The sequence below is a fragment of the Lissotriton vulgaris genome, chromosome 7, assembly GCF_964263255.1.
Source record: "Lissotriton vulgaris chromosome 7, aLisVul1.2, whole genome shotgun sequence".
Taxonomy (NCBI): domain Eukaryota; kingdom Metazoa; phylum Chordata; class Amphibia; order Caudata; family Salamandridae; genus Lissotriton; species Lissotriton vulgaris.
In genome coordinates this window covers 1,531,461,523-1,531,483,214 of record NC_141695.1, presented here as the reverse complement: position 1 = coordinate 1,531,483,214, position 21,692 = coordinate 1,531,461,523, and the positions used below count along the sequence as shown (strand labels likewise).

At 46.8% G+C, this 21,692-nt stretch overlaps 1 protein-coding gene across 1 annotated transcript in view; it reads left to right on the top strand.

Moving 5' to 3' along the window:
- Nucleotides 1-21,692, top strand: part of LOC147705944 (protein borderless-like) — a 229,132-nt gene that overhangs the window by 58,723 nt on the left and 148,717 nt on the right. Inside the window, exon 2 of the mRNA XM_086932415.1 lies at nucleotides 576-908. Within this exon, the coding sequence (XP_086788541.1) occupies nucleotides 576-908 (333 nt within the window). The remainder of the gene's footprint in view (nucleotides 1-575; nucleotides 909-21,692) is intronic.

Below are 21,692 nucleotides of genomic sequence, written 5' to 3'. Positions count from 1 at the left end.
CAAGATTGACTTTTTATCTGTCTGTTCCAACCAGGCTCACAGATGCGGACGAGTGGACTTTGGGCGAAAAGCCCTTTGTGTCCAATGGGTGTTGCATCCATGGTTGAATGCCCTACACAAGGGTCTATGGGAATGTGCCCATCTTCTCTGACCTTCCAAGAAGCTAAGCAGGGAAATATAGTACAAGATAACTTGGTATAAGAGCGTAAAGGATGAGCAAGAGACAAAACATGGAGGCCATCATCAGTTAAGAACGGTCTTTGAACCAAGTGCATACTTTGGAAGACAACTGCCTGGTCACATATATGTTTTAAAGCTATGTGAATTCTCTGCTGTGTCTCAGCTGGTTCCTCCAGGGAAGGGTACATGCCACTTCAACAACCTAGGAACACAGGTGCTGGCATCCCTTGGTGTGTGAAAACCTGTTGCCCTGAAGGACAACAAATTACAACATCTTATTAATCTAAAGCCTTATATGAAAGATAAAGAAACATTATGATCATCAGAAATTAGATAAATTTTAAAAGACCTTCTAAGATGTGAAAAGCTCTCATGCCCATGTGGTTGCTTTGCAGGTGCAGTCCTAGCCACTTTTGGCATGCCGCAGGTCACCTCACGCGTCGGAGATAACCTGCACCTCGAATGTCTTGTACCCGTGGAAAATCTCCCATTGGATCTCAGCCTCTTGACTGTTCACTGGGCCAAGGATGGGAACATAAAGGCCACCTTTGAGAATATGGTGGCTCGTATCGCCTTGTCACGTCTGCAACTGAGTGTCCATGAGCTGGAACGCGGGAATGCCTCTCTTGTGATAGGGGAGGTGATACTCGCTGATGCTGGACTCTACCTCTGCAGTGTGACATACGGTAACAGAAAGATGACGAGTCAGATGAGGCTGAAGGTTCAAGGTGAGATGACGCTACAATGAACTCAAATTTAACACTGCCTTTATGGATGTATGACATTACAACGCATGCTTTTACCAAGCATGCTGTTACAGCGCCAGTTTTACAACACAAACCTTTACAACGCATAGCGATTTGGGGTGCTGGATAGTGAATAGTTTAATTTACTATTTCAACTCCAGTCCCCGTGGACACTAGGGAAGGTGTTGGATAGTAAATTAAATCTATTCCCTATCCTAGAGAGCCCCCCAGCGCAATGCGTTGTAATGGTTTTCGTTGTAAAACCTGCGTTGTAATAGCACTGCGTTGTAAAAGTTTTGTTGTATAGGATGTTTCCCTGCCTTTATACAAGATGTGCGATAACCAGTTGATCCTATATCCCAACAATTTGGTTATGCTTCTGGCCAGAAGGACAAGACTCGAGAGGGGGGAAAAGCTTCAAACTAGCATAGCAATCACTCACTTGTATCCTCAGCTTACTCATACACAAACTTAACCATCGAAGCATCTGTTTCTCCTGCCCCTAGGGTAAGTAGAAAATCTAGACCTGGGATAAAATTAATTATGCCAGAGAAGTCAGAGTAATCTCAGTACTTCTGCAATACTCTTGTGATGCGACATTACTGAAATCATACGATTATGCTAGATTGAGTAGTTAGGAGTAATTTGGGGCACAAAACAACAGCAGGAGCACAGGAACAACAAACTAAAAGAGAGTGACTGGGTGCTGCTTTGTGTCCTTTACCTTTTAGCGCATAATGCATTCTCTGGCTCATTTTGGACACAAAGGTGCATTTTGGTCTAATAAAATAGCGCTAATTGCTGCATTCGCTTTCTCACATATTTATGCATAATTACGAGCAATATTTCAGTACTTACAAGTAATTACGCTAGAGAGAATCATGCCAGTTACACCTACCCCTAGAAAAAAACACCCATTTCTATATCTCAACACCTTAATCACACTTGCTCCTAATCCACACCAAAGTAGGGAATGCAGGTATGACCATTAATCGGCAACACAATTGCAGGTCTGCCTCAGCTTGGCCACCAACAGAAAGTAGAAAAACAAACAAATGCCCTGACAAGAATAGAAAGAGAAACACAGCTACTCAGACACATTAAGACCACAACCACAGGTTTGTGTCATGTGCCCGTACTGGAAGCAAAGAAGCACTACACACGTGGGGCCCGATTCACAAAATGAACTTAAGACTAAATCCTAAACTTACTACTATTTGGTATTCACAGAATGCACTTACTACTTTCGGGATTCACAGAGTGAACTTACTACTTTCGGGATTCACAGAATGAACTTACTACTTTTGGTATTCACAGAATAGATTTAAGACTACTAACTTTACGTACGCACTCGGGCTGTAAATTCCGGCCAGGAGGTGGAGTTTCTGGCTTGGGGCGGAGCTTACGGCCCGGAGGCGGAGTTTCCGGGCCGGAGGCGGAGCTTGCGGCTTGGAGGCAGAGCTTCCGGCCCAGAGGTGGAGATCTCCACCTCTGTAAAAATTACTATTCCCACTCCAGTGAGTGCAACAGTAGGGAAAGCGTTGGGGTAAAAATTACTATTCCCACTCCAGTGAATGCAACAGTAGGGAAAGCGTTGGATAGCGTAGGGTTAAAAATTACTATTCCCACTCCAGAGAGTGCAACAGTAGGGAAAGCGTTGGACAGCATAGGGTAAATTTTCATATCCCCACTCTAGTGAAAATAAATTAATATAAATCACATAATTATAAATGAATCAATGAATACATTTTAATTACCAATTAAGAATTAATTAATTATCAATTAAAAATTAATTAACAATTTATTCTAAATAAATACCAATTAATAATTAACATGTTTAATTAATTATATTAAATTACTTCTCACCCTACTGTTTCACTCACTGGATTGGGAATAGTAATTTTTACCCCTACCCTATCCAACGCCTTCCCTACTGTTGCACTTACTGGAGTGGGAATAGTAATTTTTACCCCTACGCTATCCAACGCTTTCCCTACTGTTGCACTCACTGGAGTGGGAATAGTAAGTTTTTACCTCTACGCTAATCCAACACTTTCCCTACTGTTGCACTCTCTGGATTGGGAATAGTAATTTTTGCCCCTACGCTATCCACCGCTTTCCCTACTGTTGCACTCTCTGGAGTGGGAATAGTAATTTTTACCCCTACGCTATCCAACACTTTCCCTACTGTTGCACTCACTGGAGTTGGAATAGTAATTTTTACCCCTACGCTATCCAACGCTTTCCCTCTTGTTGCACTCTCTGGAGTGGGAATAGTCACACCCCTACGCTATCCAACGCTTTCCCTACTGTTACACTCGATGGAGTGGGAATAGTAATTTTTACCCCTACGCTATTCAACGCTTTCCCTACTGTTGCACTCACTGGAGTGGTTATAGTAATTTTTACCCCTACGCTATCCAACGCTTTCCCTACTGTTGCACTCTCTGGAGTGGGAATAGTAATGTTTACCCTTATGCTATCCAAAGATTTCCCTACTGTTGCACTCTCTGGAGTGGGAATAGTAATTTTTACCCCTACACTATACTACGGTAATAATATTGTGTATTTTTAATTAATATTTTGTTTATATATATATATATATATGTTTTAACAGATATGATTGCATTTTTTTTATAAGTTACATTAATTATTTAATAATTTATGGTAATTTAAGTATTTTTAAGTATATTTTAGCTATTTATTTTACATATTTTTTTAATTTTACATTATTTTTAACACATTCGATATTTTTACAATGTATATATATTTAAATGATATTTTGGACTCAATATTTTGGTACTTACCTGTTTGTAGATAGGACTTCGATATTTTGTCCGTCTATATTTTGGCGTCGATATTTTGGGTAGTCTATATTGTGTCTGTCGATATTTAGTCAGTGATCCCTCCTTCCAAAAGAGCGTTATAAGTGGGCATGACCACCATATGTGCATGAAGGAACCCAGGGCAGCTTGACAGCACCAGCATAGGCAGGTGGAAGTGGGGGCTACTGCAATTTTGTCCCATATCACTAAAACAGTTTGTGTTGGAGTAGCGATATAGGCACTGCAATGGCGAGCTCCCCTTGGCAACCAGGCCAGGTCCCAGAGTGGGCGGCAGGCTACCGATAAATCGCTATGAAACCAGTGTTTCTCGCTTTTGTGAGCCACCCACTCTAAAACAAAGCATAGATGAGACTCCCAATAGCAGACAAGAAAATCTGGGCATGATAGTCCCCCCAGGTCTCTTGGCAATATTAATAGTTTGGTGGAAAATCTCGGTCTCCCCCCACCCCAGATAAACATGGTGACCTCTCTTTGAAGGTTCAGGATGTCCTTTTGGGGGATAGTAGTTGGGAGAGCTTGAAAGAGGTAAAGGATCTTGGAGAGGAAAGACATCTTGACCGTGTTGAGGCGGCCTAACCATGAAATAGACAGCGATGCGCATCGCTTGAGATCATCTCAGACAGAGTTTCTACAAGAGGACCAGTTTGCCTGGGTCCAAGAGTCCAGGGTGGCTGTGACGTTAAGTTCCAAGTAGCAAATGGATTGGGGGGCTCACTGAAGGGGATTACTGTTGCCAAGCTCCTCAAGCTGCTGCGGAGAGAGGGTAAAAGTTAAGCACCTTAGACTTAGCAAGGTTGATTTTGAGCCCTGAGATCCCCTCGCATTGAGAAAGTATAGCAAGCAGCACAGGGAGGTATCACTCAGGGTTGGTAAGAGTCAAGAGTAAATCATCAGCAAAAAGAGCAATTTTGTGCTTGTCTCTCCCAAATGGTAGGCCCTGAATTTACGCCGACTGGCGGATGGCTATCGCCAGAGGCTTTATGGCCAGAGCAAAAAGTAAGGGCGATAATGGGCACTACCGCTAAACTCCAGAAGAAACTCCAACAAATCCAAAACGCCTCAGCCAGGATCATATTAGACATCCCGCGTAACGAACACATCTCTGGTCACCTGAAAGACCTCCACTGGCTACCCGTCAATAAGAGGATCACTTTCCGACTGCTAACCCACGCACACAAATCACTCTACGACATCGGACCAGAATGCCTCAACTCACGACTGTCCTTCTACACCCCCTCCCGCCAACTACGTTCTTCCAGCCAAGCCCTCGCCACTGTACCTCGCATCAACAAGACCACCATGGGAGGCAGATCCTTCTCATACCTGGCAGCTAAAACATGGAACTCACTCCCCACTTACCTTCGCCTTACCCAGAACCACCTTGCATTCAGAAAGCAACTTAAAACGTGGATATTTGACAAGTAATCCCCCTCCCCTCCCTAAGCGCCTTGAGACCCTCTGGGTATGTAGTGCGCTATATAAATTCTTTGACTTGACTTGACTTGACGCTTGCCCCGGTGAATGGAAAAAAGTGGGGTAAGGAGACCGTTGAGTCTAATCTGCACTGATGGTGCCGTGTAGGGGTCCATGATACAGGCAATCATGACCGGGCCCAGTCCTATCTTCTGTAAGACCACTTTGCAAAAGGACCAGTCAACCCGGTCAAAAGCCTTCTCGGCATCAAGGAAAAGTAGAAAAGCCGGGATATTGCAAACTTGGGCCTTTTCCACCAAGTGGGCTATTTGCCTGAGATTGTCCACCCCTTGTCTTTCATGTATGAAGCCCACTTGGTCCGGCTCGATCAGACCAGGCAAATGAGGTGCTAAGCGTTGGGCCAAGATTTTGGTATATAATTTAACATCGACATTTAACAGGGAAATAGGGCGGTACGATGCGCAGGAGGTGGGGTCTTTTCCCAGCTTAGGAAAAAAGCTATTTCAGCTCCGGCCATAGTTGGCGTGACTGTCAGTGTATCTGCGAAGGAGATGAAGAGTCGTAGCAGCAGCACCTGCAGCTCTGAAAGAAAAAGACAATAGAATGAGGTGTAAGGCCGTCTGGACCTGGAGAGAGGTTGTTGCATATGAGAGGGAGCCGAGGACAAGGAACCAAAAAGGGGTCTATTCCATCCTTATAGGTGTTTCCCTGTTCATGAAGCGCTAAAGAAAGAACTAAACAATTGCTGCTTGGCTGACTAGGAGGTTGCCCACACCCCTCCCGCAAGTGCGATCTTGCTGATGTGATTACGGAAAACCTGTAGGAGAAGGCAGCGTGCCAGCAGGGAGCCCACCTTGTTGCCCCATCATAGAATTTTTGCTTTAAAGCAAGAAGTGAGTGTTCTGCCTTGTTGACTCGAAGCACCCTTAGTTGGCCGCAAAGCAATGCCAGCCTCTTCTGAGTTTGGTGAGAGGGTGCACTATGTCCCTGTCTTTCCAGCAATTTAATGTCCCATGCTAGATTTGTTTCAACAAGGCAGGGTTCTCGCGCAGGGGCAATGGAAATAGAGGTGATGACTCCTTGAATGGTGGCTTTGAACGCTAACATAGGTTTTGCCCATTAGTTTCCGGGACATCATTTGTTGCAAATTAGGCTTGGATCGCCTGGCCATTTTCAGCAACGTCGACCTGGTCTGGCAAGATGTGCAGGGGAAGTCGTCACCGAGGGGCAGAGCAAGGATTCCTACCCATACCTGTCAAGGTAACTTCCAGGTGGGCATGGTCCGAGATGGATATATCCGAGATCGTGGAAGAGTCTAATGAGCGAATGAGAGACTGAGACAAGAAGAAATATTCGATTCAAGAGTAAGAATGGTGAATATGTGAATAAAAGTTGTGATCTTTCATCCCAGGTTCTTTGTATCGCCACGCATCTACCAGACCCAAAGCTTCAAGATCGTCTTTAAGGGCTGAAGACATCGGGCCAGTGCCCTGGAAATAGGAGGTAGTGCGATCTAAGTAGGGGGTCCCACACTAGATTAAAATCACCCCGAGGACAATGGGGCTCGGCTCCCGAGACAGCAGGTCTTTAAGCAAGGTCCTAAGCTATGTGTCTTGGGCCTGATTAGGCGCATAAACATTAAGCATTGTGTGTGTCCTACAATGAATGAGTAGTGTAAGCTTTAAATAACGCTCCTCCTTGTTGCGCAGCGCCCGGGTAATGTGCACCTGACTCCTCACTTTAAGAAGAATAGCCACCCCGGCTGTTTTAGGCGGTGCGGATGCCTAGAACTGATTGGGATATCTAGGGTGTGTCATGCGCTGTGTATCAGTTCGTGAAAGATGGGTTTCGTGGAGGAAAATTACATCCGTGTTGTGAATAAGTAGGTAGCGCCATACCTACCTTCTCTTATTGGGGGCTTTGAAACCCTTTACATTTAGTTATAGACATTTAAGTTGTACCAACACCAACTACGTACTGAATAGTGTGCGGGTATGTGTACAATCTTCCACCTCCATCCCCCATGGATCCTAGCCTAATTGGGGTTGGTGTCAGGTGTAAAAGGGGGTGGAGGAGTAACAGGAGTTACTCGAGCTAGTAGTAAAGTATTCCCACTCCCTTGTCTGATGGATCCTGCGCCAGAAGTATAAGATGGTATAGTGTGCCTGTTCTCCTCCCCAAGGGCAAAAGAGAAGAAAGAGAAAATGGCAAAGAGGAAAGAGTAAAGAACAACAAGCTAAGCAGGCAAAAGGCCAACTGGGCCAATATCATCATTCCAGTCCAGGAGAGGCCCAGAGGTGTACACACGGGCGTCTCTGAGGAAGTCACTCCTCAGAGGAACTAAGGGAATGACGGGGTGGGCTAACAAGTATAGGAGAGCAGCCGCCGCCCGTCCCCCATTGGCCGACTCACCACATCGTTAACGGGGGAGCGTGGGTCCCCAACCCGAGGAGTATGCCCAAAGTCTCCTTCTCCCATGGTGGGACCAAGGTTGTTTATCGTCACCAGGAGGAAGATATCAGAGATCTCTGTTTTGCAGAGTAGCTTTTAACATGCTCTGGAGTCCATAAAAAATACAAATGGTTGAAGCACCAGTATGAAAGGGTTCCCCCATCCACACCCGAAAGGCCTAATCCAAGTCAGGGGGCCATAGACCCAGCGCCGGATCCAGTGGGGATGTGGGGCCCGAGAGGGAGCCCCTCCCGTCCGAAGACTGCGGGGCCTCCATGGAATTCAGATTATGGATAATGTCCTGCTTGGATTGGTGGGACATCTCGCTCGCTTTGGAAGCTCTGTTTTAAGGAGGGAGGACCTTTTACCACTCTGGGCGCAGGGGGGTCCTGGACTTAGCATCTGCAGAGGTCGGGGTGGAAGGCCGAGGGTCCAGCGGAAGTTGAAGCAGTTGGAGAGTCTCCGTGAGTGATCGCAATGATCACCCTCCCACTGGAAATTCAAGGCGAAAGGGTGGCCCTACTGGTATTTGATGTTCAAGTCTCATAGTTTATCTGTTACTTGCTTGAAATCTCGGCGCTGTCATAAGGTAATTGGGGAGAGATCTTGAAACATTTGGATATGGTGGCCCTCATAGGTCAAATCAGTTCTGCTATGAGATGCATGAAGGATCATCTCCTTTTCAGTGTAGAAATGCACCCGGGTCAGGATGTCAGGGACCAGGCTCGTCTTCCTGCGTGGAGGTCCGCCCCGATGCTCTCTGTCCAACGTAGGGGGCAAGGGGACCGTCTGGAGGAGATCCACTGTATAGGTCAGGATGTCCTGCCCCTCCGCGCCCCGAGGAACACCCCTGATGCGGAGATTGTTCCGGCGGCTTCTATTTTCTAAATCCTCCAGCTTGATTTTGAGTTCCACACGTTGTTCTTCAAGTGCCGTCACTCGGCACCAGAGCTCCTCCTGGTCCTCCGTTCTCGAGTCGAGAGTTCTTTCAAGATCGTCCACTCTGGTGCCAATTTCGGTCACATCTCGCTGAATATCTTTCAAGCAGGTTTTGACCTCAGATTTAAGTGAGTTGATTTCAGTTTTTATTTCCTGGAGAAAATACATCATAAAGGCTTGAGTGATAGGGCTGGAGCCAGCATTCTCCGGAAGGCTTGCCATTGTGAGGTTCTGCTGACTGGATGCCGGGGTAGATTTCACCCTTATTTCTGTCACTGTTGTGTCCTTGGAGGATGGCGGTACGGTGGCTTTCCCAAATTTAGTACGAGCATGAATTAGTCAGAGGGTACTTCTGCCCTGTGGAGGCACTTGCTAGGATCCAGCTCTAGAGTCACCCACTGGAAGGGCACCATATGCGAGAATAGAGGAGGCTGCCAACCAAGGTCAACTGCAGGCAAAGAGGATCATTGCTAGAGAGGGTGTATGCAGGGCAAACCAGGGAGGCCTCCAGCAGCACAAAGGAAGCCCTCAATTGCGTGGGCTCACTAGCTTAGACAATCTGAAATGACAGGGCATGGATCTCCCTCCAGGGGAAGGCGCCACCGCTAAACACCAAGGTATGGGCACAGGGGGCCAGGACTCAGGCGCTGCCCGATTGCGCAGTCGATCGCCTCACTCCCACACCAGGGCTGCCTGAGCTCCCTTGCCAAGCTGACCCTAGGTACACCCCCTGTTCGTCCACAGGAGTAGCCCTCCTGAGGCCTCACTCTTCAACGCTCGTTGCCGTCCTTGGGGTGACTTCAATACACAGTCGCCGTGGGCTATGGGCCACAGCACGGGCCTCACTGCACAGTCCTCCGGTGGGGAGATTAGGTATAGCGGATGAGGGGCAGGAACTCCTCAGTCCTGGCCCCGGGGCAAGGCTGAAGGGCGACCCAGCTGGAGGACAGGGCACACCAAACCTCCGGGCTCAAGCGGGCGTCGAGAGTCGCCTTGGGCCCCAGCAGCGGCTTAGCTCCACCTGAGGAGATGCAGGGGCTCCCCCTACCACGTCATACCAGGCCAGGGAGTAGCGGGAGAAGCAGCAGGTAGGTCCCGACAGCGGCGCTCCTGGAAGGCCCCGGACTGTGAGGGTGTGCTGATGTCCAGGCAAGCTGGATGTCTATCGCACCCTTCCCCCAGTAGGTGCGCTGCCACTTATGATCACCACAATATGGAGCTCTGCCGGACCCACCTCGCCATGCTGCCCCACCATCCACCTCACCTCCGGGTCGCAGGCTCCGCTACACTGCTTTGGGCCTCCTCTGCTGACTTCTTGTACACGGAGTCTGGGGACCAGGCGATGTAGGAGGAGGGCATCTGTCCACCGTATTCTCTGTGATGGGGGCCCCCAGGAAAGAGCACAGACTTGCACGGGGACATCGGGGTTGAACAGCACCCCAATGAGCACTCCGCGCCCCAACAGTCAAAATGGCGGGCAGGAGCATCAGCTTAGGTCCTCCACTCCTCTACGGGCTGATCGCTCCAGCAGGGCCCCCAGTAAGACGCTGAAAGTGGGCGGGGGAGAGATGCTGGGGGTTCCGATCACACCCCGAGTGACTTTGAACGCTAGTTGCGCGTGACCGGCCTCCGGAGGATGGAGCTACCGCACCATCGAGGTCTTGGCCACGACCCACTGTTTTTAGATTTGCTCAGAGATTGGGGTCCTGCCCACCCAGAAGCTTAATCAACGCATATCAGGCCAAGTGTGCCTCTAAGTTCCTATATGGCAGCGAGATGTGAGGGTATACCTGTGTTGACAGCTTCCAGTTGGTGGAAAATCTGTTTTTAAGCCAGCGCTGCAGGTTCCTCAAAGTAGACCAGCACTATCTGTGCATGACTAACCTGGTGTCTATTTCATGAATGACATGATTGCTCTTAGGCCAGAGATCTGTTGGATGAACTTGTGGATAAGAGAGGAATTCCAGCTGAATAGGCAAAATTTTAGGGACCTAAGATTCCATGGCTTGCAAATGTCAAAGGTGCTTTTAGTAGCCTGGGCAGGGAGGATTTTGTAGGCCTCAATCCTTGAGCACTGCGGAGGTAAAATGGGAAAGAAGTAACATTTTAGAACTCAAGTCACTACAGAGAGAGCAGACAGAACTGTTGAAATCTATGGTAATGAGCCATATGCGGTTAAAATCAGTTTGGACAATGGAACCATGCCTGTTTATTGTGAAGAGTGATAGGGACAGAGTTTTACTGACCAGATTTAGATTCAACATGATACATCATCTACTGGCCTCCCAGAGGAACTGGAGTCCTCCTGGTTCTTTGGGTCCCTGTGATTTCGACAATCAGTCTCCACAGGACACCTTTCACTTTATGAAGCTCTGTATTTACTTCACTGGTCCAAGGAAAGTGCTTATTAAGCCTCTACTGAGGTCCCTAACTTCAGCAAGTCCGACTGGCTCTGAGGTGTCTTCAGTTATTATCGGATGAACACATAATTTTTAAAGTATCTTGCTTTTTAAGTGCTGGAATGAGAGTAAGGGATTCCATGATTGATTGACTATGCTGCTGTATCTTGCTCTATCAGCCTTTGTAATCTGAAGGTGTGTGTTACAGGATTTTATATCAGGCTTTTATTTGTTTTTGAAATGTGTATTTTATTTGCTTTGTATGTTGTATTTCTGTAATGCTTTATCGTGGGTTGTATGGGCTTTATGGTAATAGTATAACCAAATAAAGATTATTTGATTTAACTCAGGAACCTATAAATTGGGGGTCAAGATGTGGCAGAAGAAAGGGGGTGGTGTGATGCAAGGTGGAGCTAAAAAGATAAGTCTGACATTTAAGAAATAGATTTTTTTAATATGTTGCCCCTAAAAGGGCTACCAGGACATATGTGATGGTAAACCCGTCCTAGATTACCTACTCGATCAGAAAGAGGCTGCATTTTAAAGCATCTTAGAAGCTTAAGATACCCGCTGCAGATATCACTGTGTGGGCAGCAATTTTGAGGGGACTATAATAGCGGTAGGATAACTCTAGTTGTTAAACACAGTTCTGGTAGAGTTCTGTGTTTTTTCCAGTCACTGTTTTGACTCCTAGAGTATCAGAGTGGGTTAATGTGCCAGCTGCAAAGTGTATTGTGTAACATGCAGATTACAGATTTGTTTTTCATTTAGATAGGTAAGTGGGCTACTGCTTATGAACTGGGATAATTGTGTTACTTCCAGTTCATAAGGTGCAAGCCTTCTAACATTGCACAGTGCTCTATTTACCAGTATCAAGGAGCTGCACGCAAGCTGTTAGTTATTGGTTTAGATCCTTATTTGTTTCACAATCTGTTGCTATTCTAAGATTTCAAAGAAAAGTTCCTTTGCAAAGTAATAAAGTCTCATTAGTACAGACAACCACAATTGTTGCATTAGGTTTTACATCCTGACTTCTTCCAATTGTTCACTCCTAACATATAATGCCTTGACGTATGGATGATGTCATTCTTACATGTTATAACCCTTGTAGGAAATTGGGCTAATGGTTGAGGGGGTTGAAACTCTACTCAAGCAGCAACCACAATTCTTGACAGGGTGAAATACAAGCAAACCTCAAAGTATTCTGTGCTTTACCCTCTGGTAGCTTGGCACAAAATGTGTCAGGCCTTACTTAGAAGCAATGTGTAAAGTATTTGTTAGACCTGGCATCATTGGCGTGAGTCTCCCTTCCATTTTTGACGGGTTGCCTCCTCTGTTTTGATATGTTTTGCTGGTTATATGTTTGGGAACTGTACCACTGCTAATCAGTGCCACAGTGCAAGTGCTCCCTATGTTAAATTGATGTACTAATTAGTGATTCCATGATTGGGTTATTTGGTTTACTGTCAGACCCTAGTAAAGTGCACCATGTGTGCCCAGGGCATGTAAGTCAAATGCTGAAGGTGGGCTTGCAGCACTGGTTGTGTCACCCACAGAAGCAACTTGTAAAGGGGAAACAACCTTTACAACGCAACTTTTACAACGCACTACCATTACAACGAAACTTTTACAACGCAACATCCATTACAAAGCATGCCATTACAACGCAACCATTACAACGCATGACACTACAACGCATACCACTACAACGCATGTCATTACAACGCAGTCATTACAACGCATACCATTACAACGCATAGCATTACAACACATAGTACCCTTACACTATCCAACACTTACCCTACTGTTGCACCCCCTGGAGTTAGAATAGTAATTTTTACCCCTACACTATCCAACACTTACCCTACTATTGCACCCCCTGGAGTTAGAATAGTAATTTTTACCCCTACACTATCCAACACTTACCCTACTATTGCACTCCCCTGGAGTTAGAATAGTAATTTTTACCCCTACACTATCCATTACTTACCTTACATGCAATGTAATGTTATGCGTTGTAATGGTATGTATTGTAAAGGTAGTATGCGATGTAATGGAATGCGTTGTAAAGGTAGTTTTTAAAAATTCGTTATAATGGCATGCGTTGTAATGGAATACGTTGTAATGGATGTTGCCTTGTAAAAAATGCGTTGTAAAGGTATGCGTTGTAAAAGTATGCATTGTAACGTCATACATCCCTTGTAAAGTGTGTCTCAGGCCTGCCATTGCAAGGCATGTGTGCAGTCTAGGATTGCCAAGTCGACTTGGCCAAATGCACGCACTTGCCAGTCCCTAAACCTTCCCTTTGCTTCATATTAGACACCCCTGTGGTAGGTCCAAGGGCAGGGTGCATTGTAAGTATAAGGTAGGACGTGCCCTGATGTGTGTAGCATGTCCTAATAGTGAATTACAGCCATTTTCGTTTTTCACTATTGAAGGCTACCTGTTCTCCATAGGCCAGAATGAGCAGCTAGATTATTACATTCTTATCATCCTAACTAACTCAGGGAACATGGTAGAAATTCGAATTTAGTATGCCTGAACTCAGAATAATAAAATACATCTTTTAGTAAATTTGGTTTTAATATTCTGTGTTTGAAAATACCACTTTTAGAAAGTAGGTATTTTCTTGCCTAACTATCCAGGCCTGCCTCTGCTGGGTTGTGCATTCCTTGTCTGGGTTTGTGAGTGCCAGGGCTGGGGCAGTCCGGTAGTGAATAGAGAGATCTGCATCTAGATGGGAGGGAGGAGTTGCACCTGGGACCTGTATAGGGCTGGGCCTTCCCTCTACAATGCTGGCTCCACCCCCTGTGGTTTGTTTGATGTCTCTGCCCTGCACTGTGAAAGGGGAAAAGGAATCTTATCAACAAAGTGCTCCAGAGGTGTATCTTCCCTTCCCTGTGCTGGCTCCATCTCCTGTGGGTCGGCTGATGTCTCTGCCCTGCACAGTAAAAGGAAGAAGAGAGTCATGTAAACAAAGTGCTCAGGAGCTGGTTTGGAACAGGCAGAGGACTCTCTGCCTTCGGAGAACAAAGGATTTTGGGAAATAAATATTGGGACCCTACTCCCAAGAAATTAGATCACTTCTGGAACAAGAAACCTTTCTGCCAAGGAGAAGAACCAAGGAAGCTGCAGGAGTTTGGACTGCCCCTCTGCCAGTGCGCTGTTTGCTGGGTTGGCCTGCAGTGGTTGCTTTATTGCCAAGGAAAAGGAGAAGGAACATTTTAAGGACTTTCATCATCTACAGAATATTCTACAAGGGAACAGTGCTTGCCTACTGCTGAAGTCTCAGGGACAAAGGACTTCACCTCCAGCTCCCCCTGAATTTCCTTGCTGGGAATTCTGACTCCAGACACTTGCGTGCCTCTGGGAGCTGGAAGCGTGACGCATCGAGAAGAAGCGTGTCGCCGCCGCAGCTGAAGCGTGTGTTCATCGAAGCTGCCTGCTGTTGCATCACTGGAGGAGCGTGATGCCATCGTGCGAGTCACCTTCGCATCACCTGAGAAGCAGGGCCTGTCGCAGCTCCAAAGTACAGAGTTGTCCCAAGGCTGCCAGGGCGTCATTGCATCGTCATCGCAGCATCAAGGGCGCCATCTTCTCGCATTGCAACCAGATCATCGCATTAAGGCGCCAACTTGTGCACCGCAACTGACCTGCAGACAGAGAATCTGCGCATCACCTCCACCGGTAAGGCTCACAACGAGTCCCCTACTCTGCGCAAGCATTGAGGCAGGATGCAACCGTTCCACCGGATCACGGAATCGGCGCATCTCCCCCTTTTGCGAGCCTTTTGTTTACTTTGCGTTACGCATTCAGGTTCTTTGTTGAGAACTTTGTCGCATTTACCATCAACTTGAACTATTTGGATATTTGGAGGGGTATTTATAGAGCGCAACGTTCGCTCCGGAAGGAGCATCATGGCGCTGAAAATTCTTGAAGCCAGGTCACAGAGAGAGCGGGGGAAGACTAGATGGATGCTTTGGTCCGGTCGTCGGAGAGATTAAAAATCCAAGTTTTAAGAAGTTTCCTAAAGGGTTTCTCAAGTGTCTGAAGTCTGAGGTGTCTCGGCATACTGTTCCAGGCTCTAATAGCCAGGTTGCTAAGGGTTTTTCCGCCTTTGGACTTCAGGTTGAACTTGGAGGAGATCATGAAGTTTTCATGAGAAGATCGGAGGGAACGGCTCGGATTGTAATGGGGGAAGCGTTTAGTAAGGTAAGAGGGGCCTGTTTTGTTAAAGGCTCGGAAAGCAACAGTGAGAATCTTAAAAAGTATTATCTTGTGCAAGGGGAGCCAATGTAAGGTCTTCAGGGCTGAGGAGATAGAGGATTTGCGTGGGAGTTTTAAAACAAGGCGGGCGGCAGTGTGTAGAACACTTTGAAGTTTAGAGAGAGTGGACTTCTTGGTCCCTGCCAGAAGGCTGTTGCAGTAGTCCACACGTGAGAGTATGAGGGCTACTGCTACTGCCTTTCTAGAGTCGAGGGGGAGGAAATCAAAGAACTTTCTCAAGGATTTGATTATGCCGAAGCATTTTCCTGCTACGGACGTGACATGGTGGTCAAAAGAAAGGTCAGAGTCAAAAAGGACTCCGAGGTTCCGGGCAGAGGTGACGGTCTGGGGGGGAGCTACGGAGTTGTCAGGCCACCACAGGGCAGGACAGAAAGAGGCATTCTTTCCAATGGGGAGGATCTCAGTTTTGTTTGAGTTACAACGGAGGTGGTTAGAGTCCATCCATTGGAAAACTGCAGTTAGGCAGTGTTTCACTTTCAGATTGAGCTCTGCCTTGTTGGAATTGTCGTCAATAGGGATGATCAACTGAGTATCATCGGCATAAGAAGTGACAGTTATGCCGAATGATTCAATCAGTGTGAGAAGCGGGATGAGATAAATGTTAAAAAGGAGGGGACTTAAAATGGACCCTTGGGGGACTCCAGAGGATACCTTTTTTTCCTTGGATTGAAAGGAGCCCAAGGTGATGGTTTGGGACCTATCGCTAAGAAAAGATCTAATCCATGACAGGGCTGAGTTGGTGATACCGATGTCCATAAGTCTATTGATCAAGATGGCGTGGGATATGGTATCGAATGCTGCCGTGAGGTCAAGAAGGATCAGAATGGCCTTCTTCCTTTGGTCTTGTAGAGTCTTGATGGTGTTGGTCAGTTCGATTAGGGCAGTTTCGGTGGAATGTTTAGACCGGAAACCGGATTGCTGGGGATGGAGTGTGTTGTGAGATTCTAGAAAGGTTTTAAGTTCTTTGTGGACTAGCTGTTCTGTTATTTTGCCCAGGGCAGGGAGGAGGGTGATAGGGCTAAGGTTGGTCAAGTCCGTTGGGGATTTGTTGGCTTTTTTCATCAGTGGCTTGACCATGCCTTTTTTCCATGAGAGGGGAACGGAGCCAGTGCTGAGAGACCGGTTGATGATATCATTGACGATAGGGTTGATCTCATCAATGATGAGATGGAGGATCTTAGGGGGGCAGGGGTCAGAGGGGGATCCGGATTTGCAGGAGAGGATCGCTTCTCTGGACTGGGCTAGAGTCACCGGAGTGAAGTTTTTAAGACTATTGATAGTCAGGCAAGGTTGGTCGGGGTCGAGAATTTTGTGAGTGAAAGGGGGAGGGGGGAAGTTTTTTTGAATGGAGGTGATTTTATTATCAAAGTAGTCAGAAATGTTGTCACATAGCTCTTGGGATGGGGGGATTTCGGTTTGGAGAGCTTTAGGGTGGGTGAAAGTCTTCACAATTGAAAAAAGAGTTTTTTGCTTTTGGCTGGCTTCTTTAATGGCATTTACGTAGTATGTTCTCTTGGCCGATTTGATAGTAGAGAGATAGCTTTTCCTCTGAAGAATATAGGCGTTACGGTCGCCACTATCGTAGGATCGGCGCCATTTACGTTCTGCTTTCTTGCAGAGTAGATGAGCGGAGGCTAAGTCAGGAGTGAACCAGGGAGCTCATTTTTATAAAACCTGTGTTGTGTCCATCTGTAGTGTTATCACTGTATTACTGTGTATATTCACAAATGCTTAACACACTGCCTCTGAGATAAGCCTATAAGCTTGTGCCAAGCTACCAAGGGGATGAGCAGGGGTTATTAAGGAGTGTTATCCCCTTATCATGCCATAGAAGTACGGTTCCCTATTTGGACAAAGGTGAATACCATTGCCAACTAGAGACCCCCAGATCCAACAGTATTTATGAAGCAAAAAAACAGCAATCAGGTAGAAACACAAAAGAAAAATAATACCACCCCAGATTAGGAACAATTAGAGTGAAATGTTATAAATTATTGACACCAAAATGATAAGAATCTGGTTAGTAGAACTGGAAATATGCAATTTTAAATGTTTCGTGAAAATCAAGCACTAAGAAGGAAAAAGTGTCAACCACAGTTATCTGGTCGCTGTAGATCGGGGTCCAAGTCAAAAGTTCTGGCCGACGCGATGGAACGTAGGCAGGGTACAGGACTGAGGGTAGTTCGCTGAAGAGTACCTTGTGGCCTGGGCATCAACAATCCCTCAACAAGAAGCTGCAATACGAGATTCAGCATTGAGAGGGAGTGACAAAGAGATGCAATGTGAGGCCCCACTTCATCATCGAGGCAGCTGCCAGTGTAACGGTCCACAGGTACTTCTCGGAATTTGGGCAATGTTAAAAGGGATCTACCTCTTGACATCCCCAACTGTGACCCGAAACGTACAGAGTATTGAGGTGATTAAGGGAGGGAAAGGAATTAGGGTAGGAACAGCGGGGAATGGGATACCTGTAACAAAAAGCACATAGATAAATACAATCCTATAGCACTCTCCACTCTCATAGGGTATCGCTAGATCAATGCAGTACCTGCATACACAATCCACCTGACGTGGTGTTCCTTTCTCTCTTGCTTTACCCAGTAATAATACACTCTCAAACTGGATGAGAATAACCCTAGAACAAGAATGCAAACCAGTTATCACCACAGTCACCCCACACCTCTTTTCGTATGAAGCAAGCCGTTCACATACATACCCTTTCTTTCATCTTACAAAAATATAACTCCATAATCAGCATGTGTAATAAAACAAAGAGATGTGACACTTCACAAGTTCATAGTTCTGTGGGGGTAGGTAGGCAGGTTCTAGAATCCTTGAACAGTTGGTAAAATGATACTGTAATAGGGCATATTAAACTTGCAGCAGAAAAGAAAAACAAAAATGTAGCCCCAACAAGTCAAATGTATATTAATTCCTCTCATCTACATCAGCCATTGAACCACTAACCTGTTTGGTTAGTGAAAAGTTATTAGAACCCTCAGTTGCAACCACGTAGGAATTAATCTCCAGAAAAACAGGAATGAGTACCTGAAAGGGCCGCTACCCGCGGACTTGCCTTTTTTCCAAAGCTGGTCCTTTAACCTTGCCACTCGAGCCCGAGTAACAACAGGATCCAGGAAGACGTAGGATTCTCTTTTTATGCCAAACTCCCAACGGCAGAAGAAACACCAAAAGTCTCACTATGAGAGCGATTCACCCCTTCGATAGCCACTGAGGAATCGCTGACACCGGTCAGACCTCCAGACGCAGGTTGGCTCAAGAACAGAACTGCTCTCCCGTAAGAGCACACAGACAGCAGCCTTCTACCATTAAATCCTCAGAAAAGCTCTGTAGTTCGGAAGGAGAATCCAACCCCCCTTGCTGCCGTAATGCAAGACGGTCTCCCAAAACAATCAAGAATTACGCACGCTGCTCTACGTGCGTAGGCAGCTTAAGTACCATGTAGCCCCCTCCCTAGAAGCAAGCATTCTGGGACTTGTGGTTCTATGCTGAATCCTCCTCCTTCACCGAATGTACAGAAGGCACAATCATTCAGAGACTGACAGCCAGGGATTGCGAAGACTAGCGCTTAGATACGTTGGTGTCAAGGACAATCTGCCTCCCGCTTGGCCAGAGTCTATGGTGAGCTGCCCCACACCGTGTCAAGATGTGTGGAGTTGTGTCAGCATTGGGGAGCCTGTTCTATCCTTGTTGCTTGAACAGGGGGGCAGCTGACTGACCCTTGGAGATTCCTTAGAGTCCTGGGTCCACACTGGCATGCTGGGCTCAGCGGGGCAGCTCCCAGCAGCAGAAGATTCCTGGTACAGCAACAGCAGGCCTTAGGCAGCAAAGCCTAGACCAAGGTCAGCAATAAGGTCAGTAGGGCAGACCTCACAGCTGGGCAGTTCTTCTTCCTGACAGAGTCTACAGGTCCAGAAAGGATCGTTATACCTGTTGACCACTTTGAAGTAGGAGAGGCTCCTAGAGTCCTCCACTACAGAGGTGAATGGAATTTTCTATCTCCCTGCCCTGGTCCCAGCTTGTCTGGGGACACAAAAGACTAGTGTGAAACTCTTGGTGAGCATGCTCAGGCAGAGGCTGTGTGATGTGCAGGTGTGGTAGGTAAGCATGGGCGAATTTTGCGGATCTCGCGTTCGCGAATTTTGCGGATTTGCGGATTCGCAATCCGCAAAATCCGCGAATTCCCGCGAATTTGCGGATTTTTTTTTTTGTGTTCGCCCGTGTTTCTGCCAGTTCGCGAGGGTTTTTACAATTTCGCAATTTGCGAACTTACCTGTCGGGTCGCAAGTTTTGCGAACTTGTTGTTTCTACGTGTCCAGCCTGTTTGGGACACTCTTCTTCATCACTGCCACTCTCTGTCACCACTGCCACTCTCTGACTACTCATGCCACCCTCTGGCCCACCCATGCCACCCTCTGTTTCATCACCACACCCTCTGGTTGTCCAGTGTACATTATTTTCGGCAAAGCAAAGCACACCTTCCCTGCCTCAAGTGACCTGAATTAATTTGGGGCTGATTAATGTGTCACAGAATATTTTTTTAGCTGGCACCTGCTTCCTTAGTGCGCCCTGATTAGTGATCTTTTGCACTTGCTAAGTGCTTTCATTGTTGCAAAATTAGTTACAACACCTGCCCTGCCCCAACTGACAATAATGAATTAGGGGCTGATTAATGGATTTTAACTTCCAGCCTGGCTCCTGCTTGTCTCCCTTAGCTGTAATTCAGGACCTTTGTGGCATATGTGTAACTATTCTGAGGTTCAGAGCAGGGTCACATAATAGTTTCAACTGGCAACTGAACTCTGGAGGGGCCCCTCAGGAAGCACTACAGGAAATGGCTACTAATGATGAGCCTGAACTTTTGAACCTGGTAAGTAGTTACTTTCAGTTTTGCTAAAATCGTATTTCTGCAATTTTGCACTTATTCGCGGGGCGCGAACTCACGCGAACAGTGCGAGCAGTGCGAGCAAAATCCGCTGCTCGCGGATTTGCGGATTTTGCGGGAAATTCGCAAATCTCGCGGATTGCGGATTTCCCGAAAATCCGCAAAATCCGCGAGCGGAACGGATTTTCCGCCCATGCCTAGTGGTAGGTAACAGCTCTTCCCCCTCATCAAGTCAGAGATGGAGTAGGAGGGTGGAACCTGACTGTATAGTTACCCCCACTTTTTTCCTGGTGTTTTTCCGGTTTTCGACTTTGTTTGGCTGGGATCCTGCTATTCAGGACCCAAGCCTATCTGCTTTCTCCCAAAATTAGTTGCTCATGTACTTTAGGTACACTCCAGATTAGATTCTGGGGAACCCTTATAAGTCCCTAATATACGGTATCCTATATATAGGTATAGGTACCCCAGAGGCCTCTAAGGGGCTGCAGCATGTATTATGCCGCCCCCGTGAGACCATGCAAAATGGCACAAAAGGTCTGCTACAGCAGCCTGTGTAAGGTGGTGTATGCACTTCTTACTCAGATATAGATTCCCTATATCTACCGTATCACTACACATATAAATCTATCAGTCACTCCTAGGGCAGGCCTTATCAATCCTGAAGGCAGGGTGCTGGGTGTTGTGTGAGAGTGTGCCCATGCATGAGCAGAGCCCCTCTGCAGCCTTCAGAATCTATCCTTTGGGTTGTTAATGATGCAGCCTAGACCATATACTCTTAAGTGCATTATAACCGTGCAGTAAATGCTAACTTTAATACGGCTGCACAGAACCATGTCATGTTTGGTGTTAAACACCTTGGAATTATACCTCCACACCAGTAGCTGGTGTGGGAGGTATGATTCCTCCATGGTAGAACCACTAGTGTGGGGCACCGGGCTACCCGGTACCAGCTTTCCTCGACCCTGGCATCACAAAATGGATGCTGCAGCCACAGACAAGAGTTTGCCCTCCTGCTGCTGGACAAATCTCTAGCAGGGGAAGGCCGGACAATAGGTTTCCTGTCACAGGGAGGTGTAATCACCTCCCAGACAGGCTTTAGTGTATTGGGGCTGGGCAGGTGCACTCCAAGAGTGCTTTGATGTCTGCACTAGGGGAACATTTGTTGTTCCTCTGCATAGTCCAGCTCAAACCAGTTGCAGGGGCTACCAGCCCCTGCTCAGGCATGAAACTCGACAAAGAACATGGGTGTAACCACCCATCTGTCCTGACCTTCCTATAGGTGGGTCCCCAGAGTTTGTCCCACCACTTCCTTGGGTATAAAGTAGGAACCCCTGACTACAGGATTTTAGATTTACCTGGATGAAACTCTGCTACAGAATCCCAGAACTTCAACTATCTACACTTTGTTGGATGATCGAAGAACCTCCCTTGGAGTAAAGGAGTTACTCCCCTGCAAGGCAGGCACCAAAGACGCATCTGTCCAGTTTGCAACTATGCAGCTCTT